Here is a 13,359-nt window from a genome sequence, read left to right as displayed (position 1 = left end):
AAAAACCAAAGCAATGTTGGGGGGCACGTTTAATATGCGGGGCAAATTTTGTGAAAACTTTTTTGGGGTGCATAGAAACACAGTAATACAAAACAAAAGTTTGGTCGCTTAACCTTTTGCAATTCGCATGCATGTACACTGTGTGTAGACAGCTTCTTTGTTGCACATCACTCATCTTCGGTGGTTGATGGCACAATTTTCTGCAAGCTGTCCCTGTGCTGCCCGCACACTCCACAAAAGCGTTTCGCGGCTTTCTTTTCCCGCAATCATTTAAATGCAACAGTGGTATCTGCTGTGATCCCGAGGGGTGCTCAGATGTGCGTGCTATGACACACTTTGCCAATTTCGCAGCAACCTCACATGATGATCGCGACAACGCTGTTGACATTGCAGCAAGTAACCAACATTGCAGCAAGCTACCATTAAAGCATCGAAATAAACCACCTATTACAAGGTCAACGACAAAATACGGCCGTTGCATAGCTGTCTTCATGAAAAGTGGCTGTAGAAGAAGTAGCCTATCCATAGTGTTCATGTGACGTCAGAGACAGGTTCTCGATGCTGGTTACTCAGACATAGTGACCATGACTTTTTATCTCATTAGAGTGTGTTGGTGCATTGGAGGACATGCAGTCATTCAGCCCCTCCTTTCTTCTGTTCACCAGCCGTGCCAAGGGTGAACACAAGGGAACACGAGGGGCACCGGCACTAATCCGATGTCACAGTTTCTTGCTCTATGTGTTCGAGTAAGAGTGCACTTGGTGTCTCGACACCCAGTCATGGTGTGGCCACAGTGACATGTCTAGGTCACCATGGCCGCCATAAAGATGGGTTATTTGAAAGTGTGCACAGATTTTTAATTTTTTTATTTATCATATACTGCGGAAATGTATCCAAGCAGGGAGAGCAATAAAATGGTACAACAGGGAACATCTTTAGGAGAAGAAAATAAAATAACAAACAAAACAAGAAGAATAATACAGAACTAGTGGCAATATGTTTGGCAAAATGCTGTAAAACAAAGCAGTAATAGTCAGTATTATGATGTATAATAAAAAAAAGAATTCTTAAATGTGTTTGTTCTCGGTGTTAATTCATCTTGTCTACGGTGACGCGTGGTTCGAATTAATAGGGGTGATAGGTATAGAGATGAGTCAAGTGATGAATTGTTCACGTATTTCAAGAATTCCAGTCTCTGCTTCGGTCTTCTCATCTTGGCGGGTTCAGTATGGTTAGCTTTCATAAGTTAACAGCCTTTCGCTGCACTCTCTCGAGGTTATTGATAATAGTTTAACCCCAATATTCTAGAACGTCCCTCCACTCAACGCTTCACCTTCACTTGAGAAGGCCGATGGGAGCGCCATCTCTAAACAGGGAAAGTCGCTGCATATCAGCGATAATCTGCGGTGATTCTTGAGTAGCGTAGCGTCACTTTCAGCCGAGCAGCGGCGCAGTGCTCAACTCTGTCAAGTGAAGGGTGAAAGTCGAGTCCAAGAACGTTTGTGAATACGGGGGTTAGTATACGGATCCAAAACGATACATGCTTATTCTAGTTTAGTTCTAATTAAGGTGTTATAGCATTGCAGTTTTACATCGGAAGGTGATTTTTTTTAAGTTTGTGCCTCAGGAGACCTAATTTTCTGAAGGTTGAGGTGCTAATATTACTTATGTGGTCATTCTATGTTAAGATGTGATTAAAGGTGGCTTTGACCACGTTTGACTATTTTTGACCACGTTAACAATGTCGTTAATATATATAATAAAAAGAAGAGGGCTGAAGACACTGCCCTTCGACACGCCTGATGGGACTGGAAGGGAGCTCGATTTTCCTCTGGTTTGACTAATATGCAACAACCCAACAAATAAACAATTCTGGAATTCCGGCATTTTTAAATTTTAGAATTAATTTATTCTGAGAGACGGTATCGAAAGCTTTTCGAAAAAAGTTATGTCGATTTGTTCATTTTTTGTCAGGAGTTGACACAAAGGAATGAACTACAGTGATCATCTGTTGGACAGTGGAATGCCCCCTCATAACAAGCATGAAGAGCTATTGCAACTGAAGCAAGAATCGGGGGTGCTATATTGCTATAATAAGGGGTGCTATGAGCGATTTTTTCTGGTTTTTCAGAAAGCTGTGACACGATGGCGACAACAAATCCTGTCATTTTCGCTCGAAAATCGTGTCTTTGGAGTTGGGCCTTAAAGTTTCATATTTGTAGGAAGCAACTGTTGGTTGGTGCGAGCAGTTTCACCACCTTCGCTCACTGTGTGCTTGTCAGCTGCGATGTCTCTACACTCGTGCCATTCCTGAACCTCGCTGTGGCGCACAGATAATTACGACGAGGGACGTACCATACAAATATAGAAATAAAAACAGCGAGGGGGAGGGTGGGAGAGAGCAAGCTGAGGGGGTCGGCATAATAAAAACGGAAAAGATCCAACGGGCAAGGAGGTGCCATGTGTCCAAGATAATTATTCATGTTCTTGAATGTAAATGCTATTCGCTTCTCCTTCAGGATGTAAAGTTAGCTGCTCGAAATTGTGCCAAAATGGAAAATTTTGCTGCTTCAAAGTGCTCTAAAATAGAAAATTCTACTGCTCCAAAGTGCTCCAAAATGCAAATTTTGCTGCTCAAAATTTTTGCTCCAAATCAGCAGACCTCCGTAGCATTGCATGAAAGACTGAATGGAGTTGTCCCAAATGAAAATAAGTACCAGTACGTTTGATTTTGTTGCTGCTGAGGATGATGCCTGAGAATACAGGGAATGTCAAGCACATAGTCGAGTGAAAAAGCTATATGAAAGCTTGTCGCATTCACACTATAGCGGCCGAATAATTTTATCTAAATGTAGCTGTTTCTTTGTCTAACAAAGAGGCTCTCATCATTCTGGACTGCAAGGATACCTTTTGTCATTATTTTTCATTGTCACATGTCTAGGGCAGTGGTTGTTTACACTTGCAGATAGATGTCGGTGCACTAAAGGCCACACGAGCCAAGGGTGTCGTTACAGAGCACACAGATATACTTGCAAAAAAGTAAGTGTGGCGGGACATAGTACACACGAAAAGAAGCTGAGCCTTGATTGCCATGATTGACATGATTGAAACCTTCATAAAAAGTTGTGAACATCCACAGTCCTTGCTTGCAACAGCTACCTTGCATGCTAAACCCTGAAACTGACATGTTATACAAGTCAATAAAAGGGCAATGTTCTCATGGTGCTATTGATCTATCAGGGTTCAACTGGCAGGCTTTGTGAAGTCAGTGCTGTTAGCTCTTTCTGGTGGAAGCTGGGAGGGCATGAAGAGGTGTGGTTGACAAATAGCTGAGGCTGGATCGAAACTGGGCCAAGGGCCAGGAGATAGGACTGTCTGGTAGGTCATCTAGACAGTCTTTCATACCCTGACCTGTAGTTCAAGAGTTGTTTTTTCTATCAACCACCCCTAACCTTGGCTGTGCCAGAATGCCAAGTGACCCTAAGCCCTACTCTTACTCACCAGTGGCCAGTTTACTGTCATGAAGACTGGCTCTGAGTCTTTAGAGAACATAGGGGTCTCTGTTAGAAGAGATATCTGGCAGATGGCTACCCCCTGCCGTCTTATTATCCCTGCCATCACAACTATTGCCCAGCAAATGCAAATATCACTGGGTCTTTACTCATTGGTCCATGTTGCATAAGCATACGGCCCAATCACAGCGCCACATGCCACCTAACCTACTTTGCCATATTTCGTTTCACAGAATTTTTTTTTTTTTGCATGCTATATATACAGCACTTCATCTTTCATGCAGGACTGTAAATAGTCTATTGGGTACTCATGTCCTGTTTGAACTGAGATGGAGTTTGGTGGCAACAGTAGCATCAAGCGGAGTTGGAGTAGTCTTCGAATGTAATGATAGCTACTTTTGTTCTGCCTGCATAAGTATGCATGTGTCATAAAATCTTCCCGGTTACAGTTTTGGGTGAAATGTAGATTTTAGCACATGCCACAATCGGTTACTGACTTGCCTTAAAACTCGTGCATGACGAGCTCATATTTCAGAATAGCACTACTACTGCACTACTACATTAATGAATCATAGATTGCCTCATAGTACGAGCATTCCATGTTGCGACTGTAAAAACAGGGTAAATCTGTGTAGCTGACACAAATGTAGCTCTTGTGTCATTATAAGGAATTGCTGAGAATATTAAAAAAACTATAATGTAGTCCATAAATTTTGTGCCAAGTGACAACTACAAGTGTGGAAATTCGGGCTAGTTGGTAGTTCATGACGATTATTATAGTGCAAGCTCAGGACGACGACAAAGGGACAAGAAAGGGCCAAAATGGGCAATCTACTGCAGAAAAAGTTAGAAGGCATGCATGGCAACAAAGTATTTAGATAGGTAGATGATTTTTACAGCGAAAACTGTTAGGAGATCACAACAAGGGTCACGTGTGTCGTAGTTGTCTGCTGCCATCCGTAGCCACTATCGCGCGAAAGTAAGAAAAAAAAAAGTATGTAAAAACATCAAAAACAGGATAGGATTCGAACCAGGGTTCACTGCGTACCAGCCCAGCATTCTACAAGCTTGTGCTTGAAACTCCGTTCCAAACTGACCTTAGGCAAGCTTGATGTGGGTAAAGGAATTGCGTTAATATGAGTAATAAGGCGTTTTAGAACAACCAAGGCACAACCAGCCATCACACAATGTGAATTGTGTGATGGCTGGTTGTGCCTTGGTTGTTCTACACAAGCGTGTCATCGAATGCTCCAATCGTTACTAAAGCTTGTTTGTGTTAACCTATTAACTGTGGCACATACTCACCCCACCTGTGGAGGAAAGCTTCTCGCATAATTCTTCATCGTCGTCAGCCACAGCATAAAAAATTGCAACAAAATATCTTGCAAGTGTGTAGTGGTATGGGGCTTCTTCAAAGAATGATGAAGGACGGTATAGTAAATGTCTGCCTACTACATGAAAATTTAGATGATTGATGGTGTAGTGGGTACACTGCAAGTGCGGTTGTGGCAGTTACCCAAAGAGTGTTTAAAAAGAGCTTTTAAAGGACGCTTTTCCAGCTTTCGGTGCAACTGTGCTGCACGTTGCACGCAGACCTGGCAGTTTATTTGGTTGTTCTGAAGTGTAATGCTTCTATGTTCCACTCGCTATTGGCCCAAACGATAAGCATGTTTGAAGATTGTTTCAAGCCTCTTGTGCTGACACAAGAGATGCCTGATAATCACGCTTTATGCTTTTAGATTTAATAACATGGGGACAATTTTGTGCGTGAAATTTTAGGCTTACTTCAGTCAGTGTAGAATACTTAAATGATGCAGTGAGAGCATCATAATCTAGCAACCAAATAGTTCATTCCTTGTTAAAAAAAGTATTGTAGCTATCCCCTAAAGGCCTTTCTTTTCATGGCTTTACAGGTGTTCGGGGTTATGTCTCTGGAGCGTAATGGTTCACCATTTGTGCGCTGTCATCCATGCTGGGAATGCGACTTCCTCTTGTGCCTGCATGAGTCTGGTTCTGTCAGTGCTCGCTTTCGACACGAAGACAATGAGTCGCTAGCTGGAGGTACGTGTGCTTGTCAACCCTGTGGGCAGTTTACAGAGGCTGGCATAGGAGTTCGGATGGAGTTAGGAAAAGTAGTGATGGATGGGAAATTCTGTTATCATTTGTGTAATAATATTACGTCACATCATTTTCTTGGCCTATTTGAATATTGAGCAAAAGCATTTTTCAGTTGGCCATTAATGAAATCAATGCTGGATAATCACCTAAGTTTATTATTTATCCTAAAGATCATCGAAACTCGAGAGTAACAAAGCTTTTCTGCTCCTTTTTCTTTGCATTATTTGTGAATTTTCGTTAAAGAGACTGTCTACCACTCAGAAACCTTTTTCTTATTGTGGCGAAAATGAGAAGATTGTTCACCATATCAGCGGCAACGAACACGCTATTGTACTTTAAAAAATAAATTATAATTTTAATTTGTTGTTGAAAGTTGACAAACAATAACCGCTAGGCGTCCCCAAACAGCAATATAGTTCAATCTAATGGTAGGACAAGAAATTCTCGCTGGTAGACTCATTTTGCTCAAAAACAAGCATGTATAACTACTCTTGAAATCGTATTTTACACACTTAAGGTTGCTTTATCTTGCGCAAGAGAGTAATTTTTCCTTTTTATCAGATGTGTTCGAAGTGGCATCCTTAGTGAAGCCTGCAACAACTGCAGGTGGTATCAATTTTCGACTTTCGCCGGCACTACATTCATCATTGGCTCCACCGACCAGTGTGGTGTTCATTCACCATACCATTAGAAGAAGACCAAGCAAAGAATAAAAAATTCTGTTCTAAAAAAATTTTATTATCTCCCGCTAAAGGAAACCCTGTGTAGATGCGAACAGGGATGCAACAGCTGCGTCAATTGAGCCAATTCGATACAATTTCTGATTGTTGCACCCAGCTGCTCCTAAATCGTGAAATTTGCTGAAATTATGCCACGCTGCGCCAAAATGCTCAGCCAACCTCAAATTTTCTCAGGTACGCTAATTTTGGCGACAAATGCAGGCTATGTTGGCCACCTGCAGTTTGCACAGTTGGTCAAAGCTCGCAGATCCTAGCGATTTTGCCAAGAATATTAACGTGAGCATAGGGCAGGCTACGCTCGCAAGACGCGGTAGACCAGATAGAGTTACAACCCTGTGCGCCCATTGGTCCGCCGACAGCAGCTGATACCTATCGGCAAGACGACGGAATTTCAAGATTGAAATGCGTTGCTGTGGCCGATAACACTTTGGGGGCCTGAAAACGCAGCTCTGCTTGCTAGGAACTAAAGCTGGAAGCGTACGCTGCGTCTTCCTTGGGCGAGCAAGCTCGACGTGCTGCGAACGCCGGCATTGCCGGTGACCACGTCGATTGCCTTAGCAATGGCACACAATTCTTTGTCTTGAAGTTGCGTTGTTCCAGCCAAGGTCGTGGCGATAGATATCAGGTAGCGTCGCCAGACAAATGGGCATGTGCCGTAGTTCCTTTACGTGGTGAAACGTGCCTTGCAAGTGAGCTAAAGTGGCACCGAACCCCATGGTGAAAGAAAAAAAAAGGGGGGGGGGGGGGTGGCGGAAGTAGTGAAGCCCCTGAATATAATAAAAGTAAAGACATGTATTGTTGTTTTCACCTGCTCTCCTCTCCTGCACTTTTTCTCGACGCTCGGTGCTCCCATTGGCTGAATGCCATCACATGCTCCTCACGTGTCTTCTATTGCTTGTTTTTTGTTCCTTTTGGGCTCGAGCTCCATAGCGGTTGCCAACACGACGAGCTTTACATACATGCAGCGTCTCTCGCGCCTCTTTTTCGAACTTCTGCTGCATGGTTTCTGGCCGTGTGTGTTTTCAGGGGTGCAACAGCTGCGCCAATTGTGCCACTTTAATACGATTCCCCATTTTTGTGCCGAGCTGTACCAAAACCATGAAATTCGCTGATGCTTTGCCAAAATGCCCATTGTGCTTCGAAATTTTCTCAGTTGCGCTAATTTCAGCAAGAAATGGAGGCCGTGTACGTTGCCCACCTGCAGTTTGAGTCATCAATCAATCCAAGCGCACAGACTTTAACCTTAAACCACAATAACCTAACCACACTAACCTTAATCCCATTAGGTCAGGGCACTAAGGTCAGGGACCAGATTCCATTAGGTCAAGGACCAGATAAAGTAACAAAGCCGTGTGCCCATCGGCCTACTGACCACAACAGATACCATCGGCAAGACGACGCAACTTCAAGACAAAAATTCGTTGCCGTAGCCACAAACATTTCGCGGAAAATATGAACTTCCTAGTCAGCAAAAGTGGCTATGTTGGCAACTAGAGCTCGGAGCGCATACCGCATTTTTCGCGCTCGAACAGAATCACCATGCTGCGAACGCCAGCGTTGCCGGCGACCACGTTGGTCGCTTAGCAACGGCACATGAAACATTTTTTTTGTCCTAAAGTTACGTTAGTTGCGGCATCTTGACGCTACCCGGTGCTGTCACCGGACCAGTGGTGTGCGTCACTGTTATTTTGTCTGGTAGAATGTGCCTTGCAACGAGCCGAAATATTAGGCCCTAAACCTAATACTTATCATAGAAAAAAAAAAGGATGGTGGGGGGAAACATAGCAGTGTTTTAAAAAGAATTTCTTGGTCTTGTTGTAACTCTTGCAAAACACTGCTTGAACTACCTTCTTCGCAATACACCGGTGCCCTGCAAAAAAAGCATATTACAATTTTCAAGGGGCTGTTGGCACTTCTCACGGGACGGCAAATTTTGTTCAATTACCGTAAAAACCCGCGTATAGTTGGGACCCGCGTATAGTTCGAGGTGTAACTCGGGGATAGCAAACGCGAGAAAAAACATTTTCACGCGAATATTGTTCGAGGAAAACAGAAAAAATGCATTTATTTGCCTACAGCAGCTCGATGTGCCCAGCTAGTTGTGCAGCTCGTTGCTCCCGAACAAAGTCCGTCAGTTCTCGTTCCACGTCTGGAAATGCTCCATTTTTCGGTCCCCGGAAACTTTTTCTCTTGCCGCAGCATGCAAAAAGGGCTTCCTTCTGCTTCCGCCAACCGCGAATGCTCCGCTCATTCACGCCGAACTGCCGAAAGCAGAAATAACTTTCCTCTTAAAGGCAGCCGAGTACTGCCTGCGCGGTCCCGACATGGCTTAAAATCACGGAAGTAAAATCGTGGCCGTCGTGATGTGCGCCAAGTGATTGCAATGGCCACTGTTGCTCGCCTGATGCACGCCTGTACCTGTAGGTCTCTAGGACTAACGCCGCTCACGCTACCACGCCACCTAACGTAGAAGTGCGCAGACACCTGATAATGATGATAGCACCAACCAATGCCGAAACCAAAACTGAATTCGGGCCGGAACTTTTTTGGGATCCGCATATAGTACGGGGCTGAAATTTCGCACCCTAAATTTTAGAAAAAAACCCCGGGCTATACGCGGGTTTTTACGGTACTTATGCGTGTATACTAACGCATAATTGTGAGCACTAGTACGATCCCTGACGTCTGAAAAAGTTACTGGCAATCATTTGGAGCAGTGTATGACACTTCCGTCGCCCTAAAAAAACTGCTTAAGTTTTTTTGATTTTTTTTCGCCACCCCGACTCCTCAATTTTACGAATTCTTTGAATTTCAAGGTACCCTGCTTCACAGGCCTACATCATAATTCATGGATTCAGTCAAAAGATTTGAAAGGTGCGGCAAATGGTAATGTGAACTTTATCATTGCTTGCTCAGTGGGGTAGATTGAATACTAGTTTTATTGAAACGACAGTGCTCATGCTTACTCTGCAAGATTTAGGTGCAGTTGAATCCCTTGAACATACTTTTTTTTTTAATGTAAGTCTTCTCTGCTCCAGATTTGGTCTTTTTGTAATAAAAAATAGATGTCCTGTTTCCCGCAACCTGCTCCGAATTTGCATTTTAGTGCTCTAAAAGTAAAATTCTGCTTTTCCAAAAATTTCTTCAAATTCTATTTTGGTTGTTGCCCTCCTGTGTTTGCAATTTTTCTTTAGTGTACTTGCAGTTATTGCATACGTTAAAGTGATGGCAAGCTACTTTTGGATTACGTTTGAGAAACGAGAAGCGCCACGGTGGAAGATCTGGCTGCATAGAGTCTGTTGGGATGACTTCAAACCGTGTTGACTCTGTAAGGTAGGCGGGCGTTTCTTCGCTTTTGACTAACATCGTTAGGTTTTCTTCCTTCTAAGAGCCATATATTAATTTTTGTGTTTATTTTTAATGCTTGTCCATGGCTTCCTTGAAGTAGTTCTCAAACACGTTTCTGTTAACCATAGTGAAGGATGCATGCTTTTTAGAAGACTCTTCTTGGCTTGCACACAAGGCGCGTTCCATGGCAACACCGACGTCCACTGCATGTGGCATTTTTTTCATGTGGAAAACGTCGCATGCGTTTTCAACTGCAGGTGCTGGTGTGTAATTGCCGTATTCTTTACTAATAAATTCAGATTTTTTTCACAGCGCCAGTTGCTTCGACGAAGCGTTTTTTCTCGGCGTGTCATCCCGCCGATAGTTATCCACAGCCGTCAACAGTCCAATAAAAGCTGCTGTGACGCACGGTTGTATCTCACCTCCACCCAAGCGCAACATTTTGATGTCCTCTCACCCTGCATTGCAGCTTGCTGCGGTGTCTCGGGCTGCCGATGTCATCTCCGCGAAAGGCTTGCATGGCCGTGTAAATGTGGGGGCATGAGACTGCACGGTGGTCCAAAGACTTGAGGAAGTCGAAACACACTTTCCAATAAATTTTTTCAGTCTGTCTATCTGTTGATGTCCTCTCATTGTGTTTTGGCAGTCTTCACATAACTTCACATAAAAGAAATTTCACCGAAATACCAGCTGACGAGCGCGAACGCTTCCTGGCAATAGCGTTGGACGGGCAGAGCGTCTGCTAGCTATGCACCGCGCAGGCGGAGCCATGGTCAAAAAAAGAGAGTGCGAATGCTGGCGCAGGAGGAGGAAAGAGAAGTTGTCGTTACTTTTATTTTATTCAGGGGCTTTAGGAAGTGGGGGTGTTAGGGGTGTGGCAGTTTAAAAATTTCTTGCCTTGACGAAATTACCAAGCACTACAGATTAGGGAGGCAGCATTACCCGCCACCACACTCCTCATTAAATAAGCAGCAGGCGACAGCGTGGCGCCTATTACAAACAAACACGTTCCCAAACCCAATCGCTTATAATCATTGTTACCCGGACCTCTACTCAGACAGATGTAAACACTGCAATCAGCGGGCGGACCTCAAACACATTATCTGGGCTTGCCCCAACATCGTGAAGGGGCCAAACTCATACATGAATACGGAGCAGTGGGAGACCGCGCTGCTAAGCTCAAGCATCGAGGACCAACTACAGGTCATCAGGCAAGCCGAAGATGCCGCTAGGGCCCAAGGACTCCTAGCTGCCATCTAAGGGAGGGGAGTCAACTCCTCTAACACTTGCCGTTTCAATAAAAGTTGTTTCTCTCTCTCCTTGGCTCTAACCATGCAGAGAATGCTGCTTAAGCCACCTTTGCTGCAGTACACCAGTTATTAGCAGAAAAGCATATTGAGATTTGAAAGGGTTCGCTAGCGCGAGTCACCGGACACTGGACGTTTTGTTGAGTTACTCATGAATTTGTATGCCGCATATTTTTGACTACCAGTATAATCACTGACATCTAAATAGGTTACTGGCAATCATTTGGAGCAGTGTATGACATTTCTGCTTGCCTAAAAAACAAACTAAATTCTTGACCAATTTGTTTTTTCGCCACCGCTACTTCTCGGTTTTACAAATCTCCCGAATTTCAAAGTCGCAAGCTTGGCAGATTTGTATTTAAATTCGCAGCGTTCGTCAAATGATTTGAGAGGCACAGCAAATGCTAATATGGACTTTATCATTGTTTGCTGAGAGGGGGGGGTGGTTCAAAATGTGACTTTCATTGTAATAGCTGTACTCATGTTCACACTGCACGATTTAGGTGATGTTGAATGGGTTATACACACTTTTTTTTCTAAATGTAAGCCTTCTATCTTATATTGCTTCAAATTTGTGTTTCATCATAAAAAATTCATGTTTTTTCCCCTCAATCTACTCCAAATTTGCTTTTTAGTGCTCCAATAATAGAATTTTGCTTCTTCGAAAATTGCTCCAAATCGTATTTCGGTAGTTGCATCCCTGTGCAAAAGAGCAGGCGCTAAAGCTTACACTGGCGGCGACATTGATGCTGGCTCTCATCAGGGCGTAGCGCAGGAGAGAAACCTGGCAAGGCGCAAAGCACGTAGTGATGGATCGGTGTTTCCTACTGGAAAATGCCAATCACTGCTAAAGGGTTTCGAGAGATGGAAAGCTCCGATTGGACTGCTTTTATGTGTATTTTTACTCTTCAACAATGCGCATAAAAAAAATTTGTCAAAACTTTTGTCATGTTTGCCAGCCAAGTGCATTTGGCCAACAACACACGCCCATTGGTTCGCGCAAAGGTCTGTGAAAAATTACTGTGTTGCCAAAACCGGTGAATTCATATTGATTCTGAAAGTTGAGTGGCTGGACTAACTAGGAAGTGCTGGGTGCATGAGAAACAAATTGAACATGCCAAAATTGACGATCCAAAGCATCGATCACTGGTGATCCACTTGAATAGGCAAGTTAATATAAGGACGGTATCTCAAGCAAACGTGTTTTATTGAAGGTACTTATAGCATTAATATTACTTAATTGCAGATAGCATTAACATTACTTAATTTCAAATGTTCACTAATATACGTTAGTTCATGCTTCTGTTTGCTGAGAGTGGCTTTGAGCAGCCTGTACACGTTTATATTGTAATTCGTCCCAAAAGTAAATAAGCATGTCTACCTTAAGCTTGTCGTGTGTAAGTGACACCTTCTTTCCTTGAAGTTTATCATTTTTTTTGCACTTTCCCACAAAAGCTTGCGCTTCTTTAATGTGGATTACGAATAGTCATTTTGAGTGGAAATGCTAGTTCTCTTTAATTCTTTAGCATTCTGAAGTATTTCTTTCTCTTCATTGAAGTTCTAAAGGTATAAAATTATCAGTCGCCTGTCTCCTTGGCTGTCGAACCTATGAATACGACCGAGTGATTGACACTCTTCATTTAGTTTATCATTAAATACACCCTTGACTACTTACGTTATTTTTTAGTTTATCTTCTGTCTTGTTTTAAATTTCGGGCATCCCACAGCTTATTATGAACCTCGAGATCTGTCTGCTTCTTAGCCTGGAATGTTATAATATGTTCAATGAATTGTAAGCTATTGTTACTTGCTGCTGGATTATCTGTTGTCTCAGTTATCTGGGTCTGCATTTTGCCAAACATAACGCAAAACTCTATAACCAGTTTCTACGTTTTCAGCAAATGGGTTTGAAGCTTCTGTACCGCATTACGAAGTTCAGTCTGCCCATCAGCTAACTGCTTAAGCATTTCGGACTGAATAGCACCAAGATTAACATCAACGTTGCTGCAAAGTGGCAGTTTACACACAAATAGACACTCATAAGTCGTAGCAAAACATCGCCTTGAGCACGGCAGGACCGTGGGCACAGCAAAAATTAACAACTGTTACAGCAGAAGGTCTCTTCAGGCGGGCAATTCAAATGGGTGATGGTGTGCAGACCCATAAACTTTATTTTCTTTCAAATTACGCATTTATTTAGCACAAAACAAACACTATGAGGTTTTCGAAATGTTTTTTTCAACTATCCAAATTGACTTGACATTTGCCCTCTATGTCCCTTTTTTGATACGCTAAAAGACTGGGAACATTTAACGTGTTGACATGACATCCACC

The 13,359-nt window shown here is 43.1% G+C and overlaps 1 protein-coding gene across 1 annotated transcript in view; it reads left to right on the top strand.

The window, feature by feature from the left end:
* The window catches only part of LOC119175662 (WD repeat-containing protein 11), a 243,095-nt gene that overhangs the window by 44,859 nt on the left and 184,877 nt on the right, over positions 1-13,359 (top strand). The window contains exon 8 of the mRNA XM_037426591.2: positions 5,426-5,573. Within this exon, the coding sequence (XP_037282488.2) occupies positions 5,426-5,573 (148 nt within the window). The remainder of the gene's footprint in view (positions 1-5,425; positions 5,574-13,359) is intronic.

This window comes from Rhipicephalus microplus, chromosome X (genome assembly GCF_043290135.1).
Source record: "Rhipicephalus microplus isolate Deutch F79 chromosome X, USDA_Rmic, whole genome shotgun sequence".
Classification (NCBI taxonomy): Eukaryota; Metazoa; Arthropoda; class Arachnida; order Ixodida; family Ixodidae; genus Rhipicephalus; species Rhipicephalus microplus.
Note: the sequence above shows the minus strand (reverse complement) of the source record. Positions and strands in the feature narration are given on the sequence as shown.